General features: G+C 36.3%; 5 protein-coding genes across 6 annotated transcripts; 1 reads left to right on the top strand and 4 right to left on the bottom strand.

The window, feature by feature from the left end:
- Positions 1 to 611: 611 nt before the first annotated feature.
- On the top strand, positions 612 to 2,941 carry LOC17891805 (peptidyl-prolyl cis-trans isomerase CYP38, chloroplastic). The gene is made up of 7 exons (XM_006297628.2): positions 612 to 968; positions 1,114 to 1,407; positions 1,516 to 1,715; positions 1,878 to 2,113; positions 2,198 to 2,340; positions 2,438 to 2,509; positions 2,600 to 2,941. Exons 1-7 carry the CDS (start codon positions 819 to 821, stop codon positions 2,825 to 2,827), a joined length of 1,323 nt encoding a protein of 440 aa, XP_006297690.1. The 5' UTR covers positions 612 to 818; the 3' UTR covers positions 2,828 to 2,941.
- Positions 2,942 to 2,986: 45 nt separating this feature from the next.
- On the bottom strand, positions 2,987 to 5,779 carry LOC17893578 (serine/threonine-protein kinase HT1). The gene is made up of 5 exons (XM_006299052.2): positions 5,118 to 5,779; positions 4,392 to 4,513; positions 3,939 to 4,135; positions 3,536 to 3,845; positions 2,987 to 3,437 (listed from the first exon to the last, which is right to left on the bottom strand). The coding sequence occupies exons 1-5, from the start codon at positions 5,512 to 5,514 to the stop codon at positions 3,231 to 3,233; spliced, it is 1,233 nt and encodes a 410-aa protein (XP_006299114.1). The 5' UTR covers positions 5,515 to 5,779; the 3' UTR covers positions 2,987 to 3,230.
- Positions 5,780 to 8,950: 3,171 nt separating this feature from the next.
- Positions 8,951 to 12,732, bottom strand: LOC17890768 (beta carbonic anhydrase 1, chloroplastic). Its single transcript, XM_023787012.1, has 10 exons — positions 12,400 to 12,732; positions 11,037 to 11,098; positions 10,737 to 10,886; positions 10,585 to 10,633; positions 10,360 to 10,476; positions 10,200 to 10,253; positions 9,823 to 9,908; positions 9,633 to 9,738; positions 9,366 to 9,524; positions 8,951 to 9,054 (listed from the first exon to the last, which is right to left on the bottom strand). The coding sequence occupies exons 1-10, from the start codon at positions 12,613 to 12,615 to the stop codon at positions 9,016 to 9,018; spliced, it is 1,038 nt and encodes a 345-aa protein (XP_023642780.1). The 5' UTR covers positions 12,616 to 12,732; the 3' UTR covers positions 8,951 to 9,015.
- Positions 12,733 to 13,540: 808 nt separating this feature from the next.
- Positions 13,541 to 16,751, bottom strand: LOC17891516 (phosphoglucan phosphatase LSF1, chloroplastic). 2 transcript variants are annotated; one of them, XM_006297234.2, is made up of 10 exons: positions 16,381 to 16,751; positions 16,181 to 16,287; positions 15,374 to 15,830; positions 15,214 to 15,282; positions 15,017 to 15,138; positions 14,704 to 14,919; positions 14,495 to 14,600; positions 14,254 to 14,366; positions 13,954 to 14,098; positions 13,541 to 13,828 (listed from the first exon to the last, which is right to left on the bottom strand). In XM_006297234.2, exons 1-10 carry the CDS (start codon positions 16,675 to 16,677, stop codon positions 13,709 to 13,711), a joined length of 1,752 nt encoding a protein of 583 aa, XP_006297296.1. In that variant the 5' UTR covers positions 16,678 to 16,751; the 3' UTR covers positions 13,541 to 13,708. The 2 variants fall into 2 exon arrangements, with proteins under 2 accessions (XP_006297296.1, XP_023642218.1); XM_023786450.1 differs by having other exon boundaries at positions 15,374 to 15,846; positions 16,181 to 16,472.
- Positions 16,752 to 17,043: 292 nt separating this feature from the next.
- LOC17893595 lies at positions 17,044 to 17,902 on the bottom strand. The gene has a single exon (XM_006299142.2). It carries the CDS (start codon positions 17,865 to 17,867, stop codon positions 17,163 to 17,165), a length of 705 nt encoding a protein of 234 aa, XP_006299204.2. The 5' UTR covers positions 17,868 to 17,902; the 3' UTR covers positions 17,044 to 17,162.
- Positions 17,903 to 20,228: the final 2,326 nt, after the last annotated feature.

Raw genomic sequence — 20,228 nt, 5'->3', positions numbered from 1 at the left:
GCTTGCGTTTCAATTTCAAGGACAACCTGATATGAGTTTATATTAGGAAAGAAAGTACATCAAATCACTTAACATAGAACTACTTATCTTTTTAAGTAATCAACTTATTAAAGATAAACGGATTAAAAGAGTGATTTATTTATAGCTACATAATTAGTTCCGCCTAAGTAAGTAGATAATTACATTTGGGTTGACTTCATATAAAGATGTGACTAATATTAAACGCAAGATGACGCTGCAAGACTCCTAAGTCCTAACACAGCCTCCTCGGGTAATCCTGAACTTCCTTCCAAAAATTTAAAAAATGAGATTAAAATTTCTCTTTACACAGAAAAATACGTTTTTCATGTAGCTCTTTTTTTTATTATGTAAATTGTGTGTGGTTATTGAATTATTTTCATCATTTAAAATAAAAAATACAAGAGAAATCCAAAATCACAAAATTAATATGTTCAAAATGAAATATGCAAATGGACAGGCTCACGTATATAAAGACATCGGACATAAAGGCCCAAAACTAACGGGCCATAAAACTATATAACATAAGAAGATGATAAAATAAAGAGAATATTATAATGTGGAAGAAAATTGCAAATCTTATCCAAAGTGTGAGAGAGTCACAAAACCCCTTATCCTCTTCTTCTTCATCATCATCATCAATTCAAAATCCGACGCAGACAGAGACATAGACAAAATATACTTTCTCATGTTCCTTTCGGACATAACTCCCTAATCCAATGTCAGTTCGTTTGTTCTGTCTCTGAAAACTAACTTCTACTTTCAAACCCCTTCTCAATTTAATTTATCGATTTGGGCTAATGGCGGCGTCGTTTGCCTCTGTTCCCACATTTAGTTTCGTCAATTCCTCCAGATTTCCCAGAAAAACTATCGATTTTTCTTGCTCCAAAAAACCCCTCGAAGTTCGATGTTGTTCCGGCAACAGCAACAACATTCGTGAAAATAAACAGGTTCGGTTTTTTTTTTTTTTTTCTTTCTGATTCCGTTGTCTGTTTCTTCTTTTAATCGTATGAATTGGATATAAGCACTCGCCAATGCAAAATGTGATTAGGCAGTTTGAAACTTAAAAAATTTGTTGATGGATATTGATTGCAGAGGGGCACATTCTCATCATTGAAAGAGTGTGCTGTATCATTAGCTTTATCGGTCGGTTTAATAGCTTCAGTTCCATCGATTACTTTGCCTCCCAATGCTTACGCTGTGGCCAATCCAGCGATTCCAGACGTCTCAGTGTTGATCTCTGGCCCTCCCATTAAAGATCCAGGGGCTTTGTTACGATATGCATTGCCCATTGACAACAAAGCCATCAGAGAAGTACAGAAGCCTCTCGAGGACATCACTGATAGCCTCAAGATTGCTGGTGTTAAGGCTCTCGATTCTGTTGAACGGGTAAAGTGTTGTGTTAACTTCTTATTTTCTTTGCAGGCTTCTCTTCTGTTTTCTTTAATAAGGGATCTGAGCATTTTAGTTGTTGTTGTTGTGTTTTGCGTATTGTAGAATGTGAGGCAGGCAAGTCGATCGTTGCAGCAAGGGAAAAGTATGATTGTGGCAGGTTTTGCTGAATCCAAGAAGGATCATGGAAATGAAATGATCGAAAAGTTGGAAGCTGGGATGCAAGATATGCTAAAGATTGTGGAAGATCGGAAAAGAGATGCGGTTGCTCCTAAACAGAAAGAAATTCTCAGATATGTTGGCGGGTGAGTTTTTAAACATTAGGGGGTAATGTATGTATGTATGTATGAATGAGGAATGAGGGATAAAGAGACCAATTCTATAAAGGAAGTGAGATGGGTTATGCTCATTTAGACCCTTTTGTGATTGATGACTGCAGCTGAGATCTTCGTGTGGGGCATTCGCAGAATAGAAGAGGATATGGTTGATGGCTTCCCATATGAAGTGCCGGAGGAGTACCGGAACATGCCTCTTCTCAAGGGAAGAGCCAGTGTGGACATGAAGGTCAAGATCAAGGACAATCCCAACGTCGAGGAATGTGTCTTCCGCATTGTTCTTGATGGTTACAACGCCCCTGTTACCGCCGGAAACTTTCTGGACTTGGTAGAGCGGCATTTCTATGATGGCATGGATATCCAGAGATGTAAGACTACAAGTCACAAATTCACTTTTGCCTTAATATATGGGATTAGAAAAATGTTGATTAATGTGTGCGTTTTGGCTTCAGCTGATGGATTTGTGGTACAAACTGGAGATCCAGAAGGTCCTGCAGAAGGATTTATCGATCCAAGCACAGAGAAAACGCGGACAGTACCTCTTGAGATTATGGTGACTGGAAACAAAACGCCTTTTTACGGCTCAACTCTCGAAGTAAAAATCTCTGCAAATCTCCCCTTTGTTAGAGACTTGTTATAGTTATCAGCATCGATTAAAGCTTTTTTGTTTGGATATTGGTGTTGGTGAACAGGAGCTGGGTCTCTACAAGGCTCAGGTTATGCTTCCTTTCAACGCATTTGGGACAATGGCAATGGCAAGAGAAGTGAGTCCTTTCTTCTTCTTCTTAGTTCCATCTTGTACATATTAAGTTGATGTGTATGCTTACGCTACATACATACATATATATAAACAGGAGTTTGAGAATGACTCAGGATCAAGCCAAGTGTTTTGGCTGCTAAAAGAGAGTGAGCTGACACCAAGCAATTCCAACATCTTGGATGGTCGTTACGCAGTCTTTGGTTACGTTACTGATAACGAAGACTTCCTTGCTGATCTCAAAGTCGGTGATGTTATCGAATCCATTCAAGTTGTCTCCGGTTTAGAGAACCTCGCTAACCCGAGTTACAAAATCGCCGGTTAACTCCCCCACCTATCCTTTCCCTTTTCTCGGTTCATAAATACTCTGTTTTGTGTTAATTATGTGAGAGAAATTTAAAGGTGCATCACTTTTTTTCCTATGAAAAGTTTGACTTTATATGTCAGTTTAAAAATATATATATATATATATATATATATATATATATATATATACTGTAAAACAAGCAAAGAAGCAAGAAATTAGGTTTTGTGTGTATGAGATGGATCGTTTGAAATAGGTACGACATTCATCCTATAAATAGATCAAACACACCGACTATTTTGATAATCCCCACCACAATCAACTTAAAAAAAATAGTTAATCATCTATCTAGCTACTAAGAAAATACAGTACTAGTAAGAGTTGATATTTATGATAATGGAAACGTAGGTTTTGTAGTACTACTTCATGGGCCTCGGTGTCGGCGGAAACAGAAACAGCCTTGTTGTTGGTCAGGAGGAATCATTCCTCCGCCTTTAGAAGTATCAATAGCCTCCAACATCGCTACCACTTCCTCCATCTCCGGCCGCTTATCCGGATTCGCATCCCAACACCTTTTCATCACGTTTGCCAACGAGCTCGGACAACATCTCGGTATCTCCGGTCTCAGATTCTAGTTATATATATTTATCAAATATTAATTCTTTAGCAAAAACAAAAAAAAAACATAAATGTGTAAATTACTACAAAAAAAAGGCAAGATTGAAAAACCTGGCGGACGACGGCTGAGGTGACTTCGGAAAAACTGAGGTCAGGGTAAGGCATGTCGCAACAGTAAATCTCCCACAGACATATACCGAAGCTATAAACATCGCACTTTCTGTTGTACGGACTCCCATTTAACACCTCGGGAGCCATGTAGCCCAAGGTTCCGGTCTCGCCGGTCATGTCGTTAGGGTTGGAGGCCTCGAGGCGAGCCACACCGAAATCTGCAATCTTTAAGGTGCGTGACTTGTCCAAAAGCATGTTCTCCGTTTTCACGTCTCTATGCACAATCTTCTGAGAGTGCAAGTAACTCAACCTAACATATAAACCAATTGGCAATGTGGGTTAATAAAAATTCGTAAACCGAGTTATACCGGAAGCAATTGATGAATACAATATGTGATTGTACCCGCGAGCAAGATCAAGGGAGAGTTGGATAACGACTTTGAAGGCGAGTTTGCGGCGGCGGGTTTTGATAAGGAATGACTTGAGAGCGCCACCGGGACAATACTCAACCACGACGCAGCATACATTACTCGGCATTCCCATATGTCCGTTTTCCGTCTGTATGCTCATCTCCGATGTTCCCATCGCCGCTCCTATAAACTTTATTTTTATTTTATTTTATTTTTACATATTAATTTCCCTCCAAATAAAATTAATACACCAAAAATAACACATGACATCTTTTATTTAATGCTCAAAAAAAAGACGTAACATTTGTATTAAAAACAGACATAAACGTATACCTACTCTATACAGTATACATCATACGTACATGTGAGTGTTTTGGTTATTAACAACTCAATTAGGTGTAATTCGATTTTGATTGGATATATAAAAGAGTGAATGATCTCTATACCTTGGTGACATTGGGATGGTCAAGCTTATGCCAAACAGCAACTTCTTGAGTAAAAGCAGCTCTTAGCGAAGCTATCTCTGCGTCTGACCTGTGTCCCTCTTCTCCCCAATCTAGTAGTTTCACTGTTTTTTTTTATATATATATATATAGAAAACAATAATTCCGCACATAAATTATGAGTTACATAAGAAAAATTATTCACATGAATACATCCAAATATTGGAAGGAAAAAGTTCAATTATTATATAACTCTCTGGTTTAAGTATTCCCTGAATATCGCCTATATATTTTAAAGAATAGATTCAAAAAACTTAAAAACTTGGTTGATCAATAATCACACTAATTACGAACTAATAATGATGATATATAAAACATGTTTTTGTTAGTTTCTTTACTTTAACCACTAAATTATACAGAAAATAAATCAGCGGCATTTCGCATGTTAGCAAAACTTAAGTAAATTAAAAAACTTCTCATTACACTGCTAATGCATGCTTGTTTACTTGATCACCTATTAAGACATGTAAGTTAAGAATGAATTTTCACCAAATTTCAATTTTTATTGTTTCTTTTTCCGGAAAAAAAAAGTTTCGATTCTTCCCGAAATTATTTGACCAAATGGGTACGACGTACGTATATAGATATCTAAAACAAACTATATAAATATTTCTTAGAAAAAAAACAAAAAAAAGTTATGAATGACGGATGAGAGAGAGAGATGGGTACCGGCGACATCTTGACCATCGTAGAGACCACGGTGAACCGTACCAAAAGTACCACGAGCAATGACACTTTTAATGATAAGCTTAGAAGGATCAATCTCCCACTCTCTTCTTGACCTCCCTGCAACCTCCGTCGACCTAACTATGTCGTTGTTGTTGCTGCTGCTATATCCACCTCCAAGAAGCGGTCTCTGGAACACAAGCTGACGATGTCCGAAGCTGTTCTGGTTATGTCGGGTGTTATGATTTACGTTGTCTTCACCGTCACTCAAACTCTTCCTCTTCTCCATCGTCCATGCTCTGCTTAAGTGTCTCTGCAGTTGCTCGTCCAGACTCTTTAAATCTATCTGATCTGCTCTCACGTATCCTACTCCTCCACCACTCTCCCCCTTCTCCTTCATTTCCTCTTTGCAAAAATTTACAAAACCCTTTCAAGATACTCTCCAGAAATGGTTTTTCTCAATTCTTTTCCTTTACTAAATTGGGGTTTTTTTTTTTTTTTTTTTGGGGGGGGGCTTTGCTTGAGATTATTTTATCGTACGTTGGTTTGTGAATTGTGATTGGAGTTGGAACACAAAAAAAGCAGAAAATGGGGAAGTTGTGTTTGTGTTTATTGCAACAAACAACTAAAGAAGAGGCTTAACTCTCTCTCTCTCTCTCTCTCTCTCTCTTTCGCTTCTATCTTAAATTTGTATGAGAGATGAGACTTCTTCTCTCCGAATACTTCAAAACTTACAAAAAAAAAAAAAAAAACTTTCTTTCTATTAAGACAAACCAACGATTACACGTGACCACATGGGGTGTCTCTAAGCTGCTATAGGGTCGACGTGTGTCGGCTCCACTTCTCACAACTCTCTTCTTCTTCTTTTTTTTTGGATAATTATTTGTATCCCAATCCAATAAAATTATGTCATCTATTATTATCAAATACAGTAGTTTTTCTTTTCAATTTTTTTTTTTACTTAAGATTTTGTTATGAAAAAAGTTTTTAAACTCTTCTCTTTCTTTTTTTTTTCTTTCTCTATCTCCCCAATATGACATTTGGCTATTGATAATTATTAGTTCTATTACTTGTCCATCACTTTCTAAAACAAACTTTCTTAAATCAATTTGTCTTTTTTTTTTTAACACTTATAGAGTAAATTGATTTGACATTATAATTTTAAACGGTGTGTAGTGTGCACAATTGGCAAACATAAAACTACTAATTTTGTAACATCAATGATAATATTTCTTTTGTTTTGTTTTGGGACTAAACATCAAATATAATGTATTAATTTTAAAAGAAAAATGAGTGGATATATAGTTCACGAAATCATGGGATTCTTGGTCACTTTGCTACCTTTTCGTTAAGCCTTTCCATTTTGTGGGTTTAACATGTCAATTTCAACATTTATATATTTTTTTACTTCATTCTAATTAATTTATTTGGCTTAGTTATATACGTACTACTTTGTTATTTCTGTTTATATATGCTAATTCGTTTTTTAAATATAAAATAGGGACATGCTTCAAATGTCAGTTTCTACTCTCCGTAGACATATATGTATGAGAACCTCAAATTAAAGGATCTTAATATATATAGGTTTATATGATACTTTAAGGTACAAAGGTTAATCCGATTATTAATTATTTTGGTCCCGATTTCAGTATATCTGTACCATCTTTCAGGTACAAGAAGTAAACTACAATCTCGGACGTTGACATTTATTTTCATTTTTTTGTTTGGGTCTGTGGTGTGTGAACGTCGTCTGGAATCTGGATCGTATATGCTAATCCGGCCGGGAGTACTACTATTAGTTAATACGGGCAATCAGTAGGATATGTATGGGATAAATCTAACTAATTAATTGGACCAGAAAGCAAAATGCACTGACATCATTTTCCATGCCAATTATGACTGTCGCATGCAATGAGAAATAATATACAATTAATAATATTGTCAGTCGCCACAAAGATTAAAATTGAACAAACAAAAGAAAGAAAAAAAAGTTTGTTAACGCCCGAGAGTGTGTGTGGTTGCATATAACAACTGAGTAAAAGTATATTTAAATTTATTACACAAACTCTTAATAAATATCAAAAACGGAATATGACAATTGATGTTAATTCTCTTTTTCGTCAGGAAATAAAAAAGAAGGAAGAAGATTAGACTGTCACAAGTTTAGTAATCTGGCAGGATAAGAAAACGACCGAACATAAAATTGAAATCAAGATTTATTATATTATTATTATAGTAATTTTTATTTTTTTTAGTTGAGTTGAGTTTGAAAGTTGTTTCGGATATAAGGAGGAGGAGCCGCTGCTGGTTTGCGTCGACATGCACGTGAAATCTTTGACCAAACCTACAAATACAATTCATGTGACCCAAAACCGAGAAAAATAAAAAGAGTTTATGCACTGTTTAGTCAGCAGTGCGCACATTCAGTATATATATACGTACGGGGTCATTATTATTTGTTCATTATTATTTGTTGTATATGTATACATAATGTACCATATAATAGTATTATTATATATTTTAAAAACTTTTAATTGGTCCATCAAATCACCCTTTTCAACTTTAAATATTCTAATTTCATGCATAAACCCTATTTTATCGATCTTAATAATGTAGGACGAGTTTACATATATACCACTATTAATATATCGAACTTTACCCCGATTGTTGCACTCGTCGAAGTCGCACTAACGAAGATGCTCAGTGGTTAGTCGCAAGAAATTAACCAGAGACTCAAGTCATTGAAACACTTTTTTTTTTTTTTTTGCTAAGAATGTAAATATTTCATTAAAATGAAAATGGTTTAGGCTTATAATCAATGAAAATGGTTACAGTCATTGAAACACTTGCAGAACCACAGAGAGATCAAGGCATTTTTAAGTTACAGGAGTATATTAATTAGTTACCAGTCAAAAAAAAAGAAGTTACTATGAAAAATATATCCTCACTTGATTTACTTTGCCATATTTTATTATGAGCTAGCTTATATTAAAATCGATCAGCAATCGTGAGATCAAAAAAATGTGACAGACCATGCATCCGAAGAAAGATTATTGAATAATGTGAAATTTGATAATAAAAGCATTCTCGGAGATGATGGATTGCTTATGAGCTAAGAAGGCCTTAATTGGCATTCTCCATCGAGCGAGTTCGACGCTAATTTGGGGTTATCATGTTCATGAGGATGCTTTTGAGCCTAGCACACTCGCTCTACATGATGGATTTCATTGATGGACATTGTTATTAATGCTTTTTTTTTTTTTTTGTCGTATGTCTTTCGTTTTAAGTTATTTTTCTCCTTTCTACGTTATATAAAAATAATAAAGACAAAAAAAAAGCACTAGCTAGCGATCGATACTACTATATAGGACAGAGCTTCAAATTCAAAGGTAGATAGTATTAGAGATATGATTGGATTCACAATAACTACTTGATATCACATGTCAGAGGTATGTATATACAAAGAGATGAGAGGCTCCTCTAGGTTATCACAATGACTATAGTTTCCTAAAGCAGAGATATGTGATATCAAGGAGTTATTGTGAATCCAATCATATCTCTAATAGATAGAGCTCAAAAAGGTTACTACTTTTATAAGCGTCAGAACTGTTTGGCACTTGGCAGTAAAATTGTCGGAAGTATTCTTGTCGTTTGATTTGAGGATGGCCTTTTAAGTATTTTACGATTCTCAGTCAGTTTCTTTTTTTTTTTCTTATGTTTTCCTAAGATATCATTTCTCTCTTACTTAAATAAACCCAAAAGACCATTTCATTTTTAAGTATTAAATATAACGTGAATGGTTGTTTTTTTTTTTTTTTTAATATATATGATCTACATAGAAACAACAAGTTGGTAGGATTGAACTGAAAATGTGAAATCTGAACAAGGCTCCAAAGAGTTCCTACAGCTTCCAATGTAGTATGGTAGCCACATCTTTAACCTACCAAACAACATAAGACAAATCAAATCAAACCGTAAATACAACTGATCGATTTGATGATATACATCATGAACACAATTTTCAAAACCGTAAAGATCTATATACCATTTTGGTTTCCTTTTTTCTTTTTATTTTTATTGATCATATATAAAGAAAGTTGGTAGAGAGGATCAGAAAAAGAGAGATAACTCATCACAATCAAAGGCACATTACAAATTACAACATGGCTGGCGTAGTTGTATATATATGGTATATATGATTATAATAATGATGATGGATGGTCATGATGATGATGGATTGGTGGTTCATACAGAGCTAGTTTCGGAGAGGCCAAATTCAAGTCCCCAAAGCTCGAAAGCACCCTTAACGAAGTCATAGTAGCCTCCCTTCAAAGCAAGTGTTCCCTTCACAAGTCCTTCCCTCACAAACGGATATGTCAAAAGGTTTGCTAGTGAAACATTCACTGCCTCCTGCATTTATTTATCACAAAATTATATTATATAATCTCATCTCATCTCATATATATATGTATATTGGATTATAGATTGAATATATATCGAATGAACATGTGTATGTACCCTTTCACATCGGCCACACTGGTCTTCGAAGCATGAATCTCCAAGTTCTGATATAACCTTTGACTTGGCTGGCAAACAGATTTTGACCCAGTCCTCTATGAAGTCACTGCAATTAACATAACGTTTAATCCAAAAATTTCTACAAATTTGGTGTCAAAATATTGATAAATGGGGTAAAAATATATTATACGTGGAGTTGTTTCCATCTAATGGGAAAGACATAAGCCCCTTGATTCCACCACATGCACTGTGGCCTATCACCACAATGTTCTCCACCTACATTAATAAATTCCAAAAAAAAAAAAAAAATAGTTATTATGATTTTATATTTTCAAAATTATTTTCGGTTGAAGTACGAGGAATTTGTTTTTCTTTTTAAATCATCAAAATCAGGTCGTTGTTGTTGTTAATTAACGTGTGATTGCCTTGTATTGTATCAGTATGTATCTCTTCTCTGTTTTGGTTATGGTATTTAGGTCCACCTTAGCATGAAGATCCGATTCGGCCCATATTCTAGCCTTTATGGACCGGCCCATTAAAAATAATTATTAAGAATTAGGAGTTCACCTTAAGGTGCAAGACCGCGTATTCAATGGCTGCTCCAACTCCACTGTATTTGACCTGCAAATATAAAACGTCAATGCTACGGCTCCTCAAGCGAAAGGTCAAGTACTTGGGTCTTAGACAGAAGGTTTATATGTATAAACAAAAGCAAGTGTTGACTAACCTTGTCAAACGGAGGAACCATGTTGGCTATGTTACGAACCATGAAGGCATCACCTGGCTGAAAGTTGAGAATGTGTGATGGACACACACGTGAGTCCGAACAAGCAAACACCATGTACTGCACCACCATTCACATTTAAATGTTTTAATATTGTGTTAGAATCTATAAAAATGATCATGATATCTCTCTACAGTACTCCTTATGTGAATTAAATCATGCATGTACCTTAGGACTTTGTCCCTTGGCGAGTTCACCGTACAAAGCAGGGTTGGTTCTGCAAATTAAAACGTTAATAATATGAACGAGTTAAAAAAATCTATAGTCAATTTAATTATTGTTGAAGTGAGTTAGAAAAGAAAAAAAGAAAAGGATTTTACTCGTATTTCTCCTTCTTGAAAGTGATGAAACCCTGCTTAATGTTTTCGACGGGGTCAAAAGCCTTCTTGTCGGAAGAGGTACCTGTCTGAAGCTCCGCCGTGGCCTGCTCAACCTTTGCCGCCGCAACCGTTTTTAGCTCTTCCTTCTCGCTGCCCATATTTATATATACCATGTTATTGATTTTTTTTTTTTTTTAATTATAGCCAACCCCGTTATTAGTTTATAAAAGTATTTAGCCATTTTCAATTAATACAATAAAGCTAATCATATGTTTTAAAGAAGATGTATAGAGTACTTACATGAGAAGCTTCTTGAGAGCTTCAATAGCCTCGTCGTATGATTCGCTTCCCATCTCTTCGCTCTGCAAGTTGGTTGACCAAATAAAATTAGAAGACAGTCTAGTTATATATATATTAGTGACGTCGTGACAGTAATAAAGTAGGGAGAGCGGGGCTTGTCGTGTTTTAGATGTTGAAACTACAATCAACCAGTTCAACACTTTATTATATACGATGAAATTTTAAGTACACTTTTATCGTCTTTTATACTATGATTTTAATTTTGGGCTGGGAAGATCGGTAATGTGGTTAGGAGCCATATCGGTAGGTTGAATGAATAAATATAGATGGCGACTTCATCACAACTATGCTCCACACCCTCTCATATGGGTTTATGCACAACACACACGTATCAGTTTTTAAAAATAGTTTTGATGAAGCTACTAGTAAATTATTTTTTTTTTTTTTTTTTTTTTCTTTTATCACGTGGATCCTACGTACGTTCCAGCTCCCAAATTTAAAAATGTCGGATTTTGAGTAGAGATATGCAATACAACGCTTTTAATATTTCGAGGTCTTTTTTTTTTCTTTTTTTGACATCATGCATTAAACGAGAAGTTGTAATCGCTTAGAGCATTTGGAAGCTGAAAATGAACTCATCACTTGTGATTCACTACGCTACTCTAATCAGTCTTGATAATTTTGGGTGGTATTGTTTCAGTGTCACGCTAAAAACCAAAAGTAAAAGACGGATAATAATAGTAAGGATAATAAAAGGAAATGTGAAACACACGTGAGAGTTTCCAGGATTTGTGGAAGTTTCGTAATAAGATAGTTTCTATTTTCTATGTAGAGAAGTAATGTTATATCGAGTACCAGTCTCTCTACTTATCTACGTGATTAGACCGAAGAACCATGCATTTAGCTTTTTGAATAAATATTAAATGAGACGATTAATTACTAATTAGATAATTGCGAAACTTATATATATATATATATAATTGTAAATGCAGAAACAATATAATGGTTTCATAGAATCGTGAGACATAATTAAAAACACGAACTATTCCGTAATTTATCGGATTACTACTGACTAATGCGAAAAGAACTAATTACCATCAAGTGAAAACTTCGCAAGGAAGGGTAATTTTGTTTTCTATGTAGATATAGAAAACCCGTATTAGAACCTAAAACCATCATTAAATGCATTATTAATGGAAGTACAGTATTTTATATAAGATATTTTCTTAAAGAAATATTACCCTTATGATACTCCTATTAATGATGCCTTAAGTAACCAACAGCAATGTAACTATATATATGTAAGAAATAACAAATGTAGGTTAAGAAAAAGTAAAGGGAGCGAGGAATGTAAAATGTATACCCAATAAGGGGCGATGACAGGAGCAGGAGCGGCAAAAACGGGCTCGTTGCGGATAAGGGTTGGAACGGAACGGGAAGAAGAGGAGGAGGAGGAAGAAGAAGAGGAGGAGGGAAGGCAAGCGACGGTGGAAGAAGTGCGAAGAGAGGCTTTTTGGAGAGATGATTGAGAAGGAGTGAGAGAAGTGAGGAAGAAGCCGGAGAGAGGAGCGGTCGACATATTTGCTGGTGAAGAGAAGTGTAGTGAAAGTGATCAGAGATGTATTAATTATAGTTATTATACTCTCTTTATGGAAGCTACGTTACGTACTGCTAACTAAGTGAATGTATTATAGGATTGGTTGAAGGAGTTAGAGCGTTTGTGTTCCTCATGGACTTATGGTAAGGTTTGTGGGAACGAGGATAACGAAAGCGATAGGTGCGGTGAATAAGAAAGTTTCTTCTTTTCTTGTGGATGAGGAATATTTGCACAAGATTTTCAAAATTTTACGTGCTCTTCTTCTTTCAGTTTTTTTTTCTTTTTCTTTTTGTTTAATTAATATAAATTTTTTATTTTTAGAAAATAAAAGGTCTCAGAAAGGTTTAGAGGATAAGGCCCCTTATCATCAAAACAAGGATCAGCCTCTTTCACTTACCCTCTTAGGCTTCCATCTTAAATAACCACCACCCACTTTAGATGTTAGGACACTGTTTGTGGTGCATATGAAAGGGCCATACTTCTCTAACCCCTGTGGCGACCAGAGATTGTTATATTTTGCAACATCTAGAAGATGAACACGATCCAGGTAAGGAAAATGTGCAAGGATTTGGATCAATCATGGACTGTTTTTTCTATCCTGTGAAGCAATAGACTCGGTGAAAGTTCTTAGCATAAATAAGAAAAAAAAAAAAAAAAAGTGAAGAAAGCCATATAGAAGAAGCTTTCCCTCATATCTCCCATGATATATGGGCCATGAACATATAAATCATATAAGCAAAAGTAGGGAAAAGAGTTTCTATCTTCTTCAACATGTTAGGAGAGATGGAAACTGAAGAAGAAAGACAGGGATGAGCAATGCATTAGGTTTGGTTTTTGGGACTTATATGTAAAGTGGGGAATGGCGAAACTATGTCGACATTTTTTCTTGCAAATACAACACACAACATTATGTCAACACTCTCTTGTCACAGAGTGTGGCTTTTATTTGATTCATTCGGAGTAAAAAATGAACATAGGCTATGTTTTTTCACAAACGATATTAGTAGAACCTTGAGGAATAGGATAGAGACAGAGGAGTGATGTAATATTTTAACTTTTGCCGATTAAAAAACTTCTACTTTGGGCATAGTCTTATTGGACAAACTGAGAATGCAATACACCGAGCTGCTTTTGCCAGCCTAAATCTTTCGCTCTCTGTTAAAACTCTCTCGATCACCTTTATGATATTTGCATCCTGCAACACATTGTCAAAGTAACTTCAGATATACGTCTTCCAGCCATCAGGCAAATATAAATTGGAAGACTTATCCAAGTTTATCCTATTGTATGAAGAAGAGACTACTGCATTGTAGGAGTAACCTTTCTTGGTTCTTGAATTGTAGGCCTAACGTTAGCAATATCACCAACTATAATTATATTGTTCGTGTTTCCTCGTTCATCCCTTTCCGTTGGTGAAGTTGTTGAATGCCTCCAGTCACCATTGATTATGTACTTGTAGTAGTATCTGTCACATTGTCAAATGTCAACCATCACCAAGTTATACAACACAAATGCATTTTCATAAGTTTCCAAACTAAAACGCCTTTACAATCCCTCAAAAGTCACAGTTAAACCTTGAGCACAAGTAGCAACGAGAAAGGTGAACGAAGAATGACTTACTTTCCTTGTGAAAGTCTAACTTCAGTTTCAAAACGTGGGCCGCCCTTGTGCGTTGCTTTTATCGGTTCTTTCCAATTTCCAGTGAAATCCCCAACCAACAATACATCCTCCCCCTGTAATAGAGCAACCCAAGGTGTAACTTAAAACACAGAGGCCAGTCCCGTTGGTTGCTCAACCCTACAGATTACGAGTTCCTAAAGAAGTGCATCAAAATAGTAAAAGCATGTGAAGCAATAGTCACCTCGTGTCCATTCCACACAAAGGTTACAGAATGTGTTGGACTCCCATCATGCTTGCCATCGTCCACCATTGCAATAAGATCCCATGTAGCCCAAGCAATTGCAGGTCTGTGAAAAAGTACATATAAGTCAACTGATATTTCCATCAAAACAGAGGAAGTCATCCATGGTCTGCAGGTTAATGGTCAGGACAGAGATGAGATGGAAAAACCTGTCAGGTTTGCAAGCGTGCAAGCCAGTAACGAAACTATAAGCAGCATGAAGAGAGGTATCAGTCATCCAGTGCAGATAAGCAATCACGCAAGCCGATGATCGGTCAAAACCAGTGGTACATGTTACAAAGACACGATGGTTCTTTTTAAGTAACCGTAGTAGGAGCCCCACACAAAGTGGGAGCTTTTTCCTTAGATCAAAGGAATCTGCATCCCTGGCACGAAAGTATAAAAACTTTATTACTCTTGTTCACACCTTATTAGAACGCTAGGAAAAGAAAGCATGAAAGCACATGATATGACTTTGCATACTTTATAGGATAGTTGATCATTAAGACTTGAGATTTTTGGCATGCATCATTGATTTTTTGTGAATCGATTCCCCAGTTTTGAGCTTCAGTTCCACCTTGGAAATTCAATATGGCAGTAATTCCCTATAGTAGAAAAGCTTGACCAGTTAAAACCATAGATAATATATATCTCGATAATAGGTCATGTAAAAGACTCACTGATTCCGACAAATTTTCCACATCCTCTTCTGATTGTATACATGAGCCGACATATATTTGCTCTGTTATCTGAAAAAGGCAAAGAGAATAATGGTGTTGAGAGATTGAAGAGAATATGAAACAAGACTAATGGGGAAAAGAGAAACAAGAAAATTCAGACCTTGCTGTAGCGCATTCCAAGAGCATGGTTATACGACAGCTCTCCTTTTGATCGGTCAAGCGCTTTGATGTATTCCTCTAAAGGAAAGTTACCATAACCCCATTCCCCATCTCCAGAAACTTCTTCTGAAAAGACACAGATCAGTGGACTGATAGGTGGAGAAAGGATGTTCTTCTGTGTCCCTGACTGAAAGGAATTGCTGTGTCTGGTCAAAAGTTTCCATCCCCGAGAAGTAAAAAACTTCGAGGAAAATGCAGCATAGCCAGAATTTCCATTGCCTTCAGATGCTCTCAGATTCGACGATAAAAGGTTTTTGTTCCAAGTAGCAAAGGACACACGTCCTCTATTATAGAGCATATCAAGGTCGCTCAAATGAAGCAGATACTGGATTGGAAATGGAGAGAATGGTCTTTCAAGAACAAGGCTAAACAATCCAGTTCTCTCTACCAGCATCTTCCTGAATAAATAAAAAACTGGAAGAAATAAAAAAGAAAAATTCAAAAACATAACAATGGAGTCGGCATTCAGCTCACAGCACTGCACAAAACGAATATATTGAAAAATCCAAACGTAGAAGAATGAGTTTTTGCAGATCAGAAAGTCATAAGTAAGCAAATCATTGGTAAACCTACCATCCAATACATGGTAAGTATGTAGCCAATAGCCATGTAACAGAGTATTAGCAACACACAATTAAAGTGGAGCAAAGATCCTAGAAAGTATCAATCAAGTAACTCAGACCAAACTCGGTTAAGGACTAAGCAAACCCATGTTAACTAGTCAGTAGTCAATAGGTAAATGTCTTACTTGGTATCACCAAAATCCTTGATTTCGACAAGAGGACCACCAGAAGAATCACTGGCCTTCTTTAGTGAATCTCCAACCATGATGATTCTTGCCTTCTCCGCATTGCTCTACAAAAAAAGAAGAAAAAACAATTTCTTGTACAGAGAATAAGAAGGGAGAGCTAGAAGCTCCAGAAAAGAGCGAGACTTGCAAAGAATTACCCCTTTTTTGATGGCGTGGACGAAGATGGTGCCATCCGCAGAAAGCGCGAATCGAATCCCGAGGGGCTTCTCGAGGGTGACCATATACTCATTCAAATTCATCTTGAACGGAGACGAGGAAGACGACACCGCTACAACTCTAAGTAGGAGTCTTCGTCTGTTGAATCCGACTTTTTCCCTAGAACCAAAGTAGGCGATTCCTCCTCTTCCGCCCCGGAACGGCGATCCGGTCAGAATCGACGGGGGAGAAGACCGTTCGAGAGCTCCGAAACCGGAGATCTGTTGAAGAAACGCCATAGCCGGAGATCCCAATCGAGGAGAATGTGTGTGAGGAGAAAAAAAAAAGGCAACTTCGAAATCGAAGCTGTGTGTGTGAGAGAGAGCAGAGAAAACGAGGCGGCAGAGCAGAGCAAGCAAGTGAGAGGGTAAGGAACTAGTGGTACACGTGTCTTCTCGTGGGTCCCGCTTTCTCATGGAAGTATCTAGCTTCCTTTTTCTCCACACTTGACACGTGTCTTCTCCTTTTATCAGCGCCAAAAAAAAGGAAATAAATATCTTAACACCCGTTTCGTTTGATTGAGTCACTCAGTCAACGAACTTAATTGGACTTACGATATCAATATATCATAATATCACTGAACAAAAGTTACATGTACAGTAGTAACAAGTATAAATGAAATACAATAATGTTTAAAAACAATATATGCACCTAATTATTTTGATATAATAAAAGTACATAATTTAGTCAAGTTGTTGTAAAATCATTCATTTTCCCAATTTAATTAACGACGAAATCCTCGAATTCCGGCGAACACTCCGATCAAATCTTGCTTGTAAGGCAAGTAAGATTTTCTTCTCTTTTCTCCTTCCCCGACCTTGAACGACGCCGTTTTGTCCTTCCCTTTCACCCACGGCGGGCTCGTCTTACTTGCGTCGCCCCCGTCGCTGTGGCTCCTCCTCATGAACTCCTTCAGATAGCACCCTTTTGATGCGCTTGGCACCAAAACGCCACCGTCGCTATGGCTTCTCGTTAGGAATTTCTTCAAACGGTGGCGTTTCGATGTGCTCGTTGACAATCCCGAGCGTTTCGAAGCAGCCGGGGATCTGAGCGGACTCCATAGACAGTTTCCGTAGAAACTCTCGGACATGTTCTCATGAGCGGCGGCTTCGAGGTCGTCGTCGCCTTTCTTCTTGTTAACGACTAAAACGGCGTCCTTCTTGAACGGCGGGAAGTGGACAAAGGTTTCTTCGTGTAACGGCGAGGTCTCAAACTCGAAGTCAGCGTCATCGACGGAGTCAACTCTAACGGATCGATGATGATCTGCGCGATTGTAGTTCATCTGGCTCTCACGTGAAACTCTAACGGCGGCTGCGGCGAATTCACCGGAAGCATAGCAGCTGAAGCTTGGGCTGTACGACACCGTTGATGAAAACTCATGCATTTTGTTCTCTTGTGATCTCTCCACTAATCTTGCCTTGCTCTCCATATGATATTATATATATCGTCCTTACTTACCTACAAACGAATCGTGTCTTTTTAACTTTTTATGTAGGTATCTCTGTGGTACTATAAATATATATATATATATACTACGTATAGGTGGTGGTCTTTGTTTTTATGGCAACATTTTGGAAATGATATATATAGACACGTACGTACGTCGATGCTGACGATTAATTTTCGCCAACCTAGCTAACTTAAACTTTGATCCATTTTTCTTCAACCAACCTAATATTTTATTTTAGACGTGTAATCAATCAGATTTGACATAATCATTTTGCGATTCTGTAAATTCTTTATTTAATATATTTCGTATGAACTCGTGATTCATTCTCTGTTTTATTATAATTATCAATCTATTCTCTATTTTCTTTTTCATATTCTGTGACTTTACAAATATTTTGAAATGGTTTTGCTCTAATTACTTTTACTTGTAGCAGTACTAATTAAGTAGTAACACGTTTAAGCTACAGTAAATGGTTAGTCGAATTAATAGATACTACCAATAGTCATTATTATTCTATGTCTTTATAATTCACTCATGCTAGGAGTCCAGTAGTTTTAGTAGTTGCTGTTATTCTAGAAGATTTAAGAAAGCGTCATTGAATCAAACACTTTGAACGTCTCTAGCAAATTTACAAATGATTATATTCTTTTATAAGGATCGTCGTCGGCACTAAAAAATCTACATGACGATGACCTAAGGCCAAACATTCTTATTTGATATAATTGGGCATAAAAACAAGCATATGATTATACAGTATATAATTGCATCACATGCTAATATGGCATTTCCTCAACGGATAGCAACATTGAAGTCCATTTTGGCATGTTCTGCTTTAGTTTTATAAATTATACAAGTGCATTGTTAATTAGCTGTTGGAATTGTAATCTGTTATATTCTTTCTTTAAAGACTAATTCAACGATTGTTTTTTTTTAGTGATCAATAAATATTCCATAAAAGATTGTTCTGCATGTTACATATATATCTCAGTTACATGTGGAGCAATGAGTTGGCATGCAGCTTAAACTATAGTCGTTTTTAAAAAATTAATGTTTGAGTTTGATTATTGCTACTGCCAAATCCCAAATACTACATTCGATTTGATTATTTTGTAGCCTCCATCAAGCATTTAAGCCCAAACTCGGGGCCGGCCTTCTCCAGTTATCAGTTTCTGTTTACTACTCGTTATAGGTACGTGATGGATTGTAAAGACTAAAAATAATAATCGAATTGTTTCAGAAATAAAATAAAATAAATAAAAATAATATATAATACTATCGAACCAATAATATATAGGAATAAGGAAGGTAAATATATACATTGAGGTCTAAATTAGCATGAATTGAAGAAGTATTAATTCGACTAAACCAACCTATTATTAATTGGCGTTTCTTCTATGCTTTATAATCGTTTTAATTAGTTTGTCAACATCTTCTATATATGCTTACTGATTAGCCAACATCTTGTGTGACTGTGAGTTCAACATTTTTAGATAATATTCGTAATAGGGGAACGCGTAAATACATATTATATATGAAGCTTTACTCTGATTACTCATACTAATCTCAGAAATATCAAGCCACTAATTTGACAAATTATCGGCTAATTGCATTAATTTATATGTATATCGTGCGTGGACTGTGATTAGTAATTTTCTAGGAAATGGATATTCCAAAATGTGCCCACAACACGGCCAGCTCACGGCGTTTTGACTTTTATTTTTCTTAATTTCCAGTCAAACCACAAAATGAGAACGTATGAAATCGATCGATCGACGCATTATGCATACATGATGAAGAAGAAGATATGTGTTACGCTGCGGTCAGGTCAGTGACGCAAACGCAGATCGCGACTTTTGTTGTAAAGGCAAACGAAGACTGTTGCGGTACGTTGGGTATGAGTGTGCGTGTCATTAATTTACTGTCACTACTCACTATACTGACAGTTTTTGGACGGTGAAAACTTTCTTTACCTAAAAACGAATGAATATTAAAGGAAAGAGCCTCTCGGTTGCTGACGTGGCCGTCTTTGAATCCCGACGCACGTGCATGGCTCAAGCAAAGAGTGCTCTATTCACATGTGAGAGTAAAAGGCGTCTCAACGACGCTGCTGCTCGTTATATTTTGAAAAACTACTGCGACATTATTTTAATATCATAAGTTTTTTGTTTTTTTTTTAAAATATCATAAGCTTTCATTTTGTTTACGTACGTAAAGCTCTGCGCAAGTACTCAAATTAAATCTAACTTTTTTTGGAACTCCAAACTACTAGCTACTATAGTACTAATTTCGTTGATATATTGTACCTGCTTATAAATACATCCAATTACTGGCTCACAAAGT

The sequence above is a fragment of the Capsella rubella genome, unplaced genomic scaffold, assembly GCF_000375325.1.
Source record: "Capsella rubella cultivar Monte Gargano unplaced genomic scaffold, Caprub1_0 scaffold_3, whole genome shotgun sequence".
Classification (NCBI taxonomy): Eukaryota; Viridiplantae; Streptophyta; class Magnoliopsida; order Brassicales; family Brassicaceae; genus Capsella; species Capsella rubella.
This window is presented reverse-complemented; position numbering and strand designations above follow the sequence as displayed.

Bases quoted from the DNA above. Each gene is read 5' to 3' on its own strand.
- LOC17893578 (XM_006299052.2), bottom strand. From the start codon at position 5,514: ATGAAGGAGAAGGGGGAGAGTGGTGGAGGAGTAGGATACGTGAGAGCA. The intron at 4,514-5,117 runs GTACCCATCTCT...AAAAAAAAACAG, and splicing joins CGATGGTCAAGATGTCGCCG to TGAAACTACTAGATTGGGGA. The intron at 3,438-3,535 runs GTTTTTCAATCT...ATATATAACTAG, and splicing joins CCTCAGCCGTCGTCCGCCAG to AATCTGAGACCGGAGATACC.
- LOC17891805 (XM_006297628.2), top strand. From the start codon at position 819: ATGGCGGCGTCGTTTGCCTCTGTTCCCACATTTAGTTTCGTCAATTCC. The intron at 969-1,113 runs GTTCGGTTTTTT...TATTGATTGCAG, and splicing joins ACATTCGTGAAAATAAACAG to AGGGGCACATTCTCATCATT. The intron at 2,510-2,599 runs GTGAGTCCTTTC...ATATATAAACAG, and splicing joins CAATGGCAATGGCAAGAGAA to GAGTTTGAGAATGACTCAGG.
- LOC17890768 (XM_023787012.1), bottom strand. From the start codon at position 12,615: ATGTCGACCGCTCCTCTCTCCGGCTTCTTCCTCACTTCTCTCACTCCT. The intron at 9,525-9,632 runs GTACATACACAT...AAATAAATGCAG, and splicing joins AGTGTGGCCGATGTGAAAGG to GAGGCAGTGAATGTTTCACT. The intron at 9,055-9,365 runs GTATGAACCACC...GTTGTTTGGTAG, and splicing joins GCCTCTCCGAAACTAGCTCT to GTTAAAGATGTGGCTACCAT.
- LOC17893595 (XM_006299142.2), bottom strand. From the start codon at position 17,867: ATGGAGAGCAAGGCAAGATTAGTGGAGAGATCACAAGAGAACAAAATG.
- LOC17891516 (XM_006297234.2), bottom strand. From the start codon at position 16,677: ATGGCGTTTCTTCAACAGATCTCCGGTTTCGGAGCTCTCGAACGGTCT. The intron at 15,283-15,373 runs GTCTGAATTTTC...TGCCTTTTTCAG, and splicing joins TTGGAATGCGCTACAGCAAG to ATAACAGAGCAAATATATGT. The intron at 14,601-14,703 runs GTTTTTCCATCT...ACTTTTTCACAG, and splicing joins CACGCTTGCAAACCTGACAG to ACCTGCAATTGCTTGGGCTA.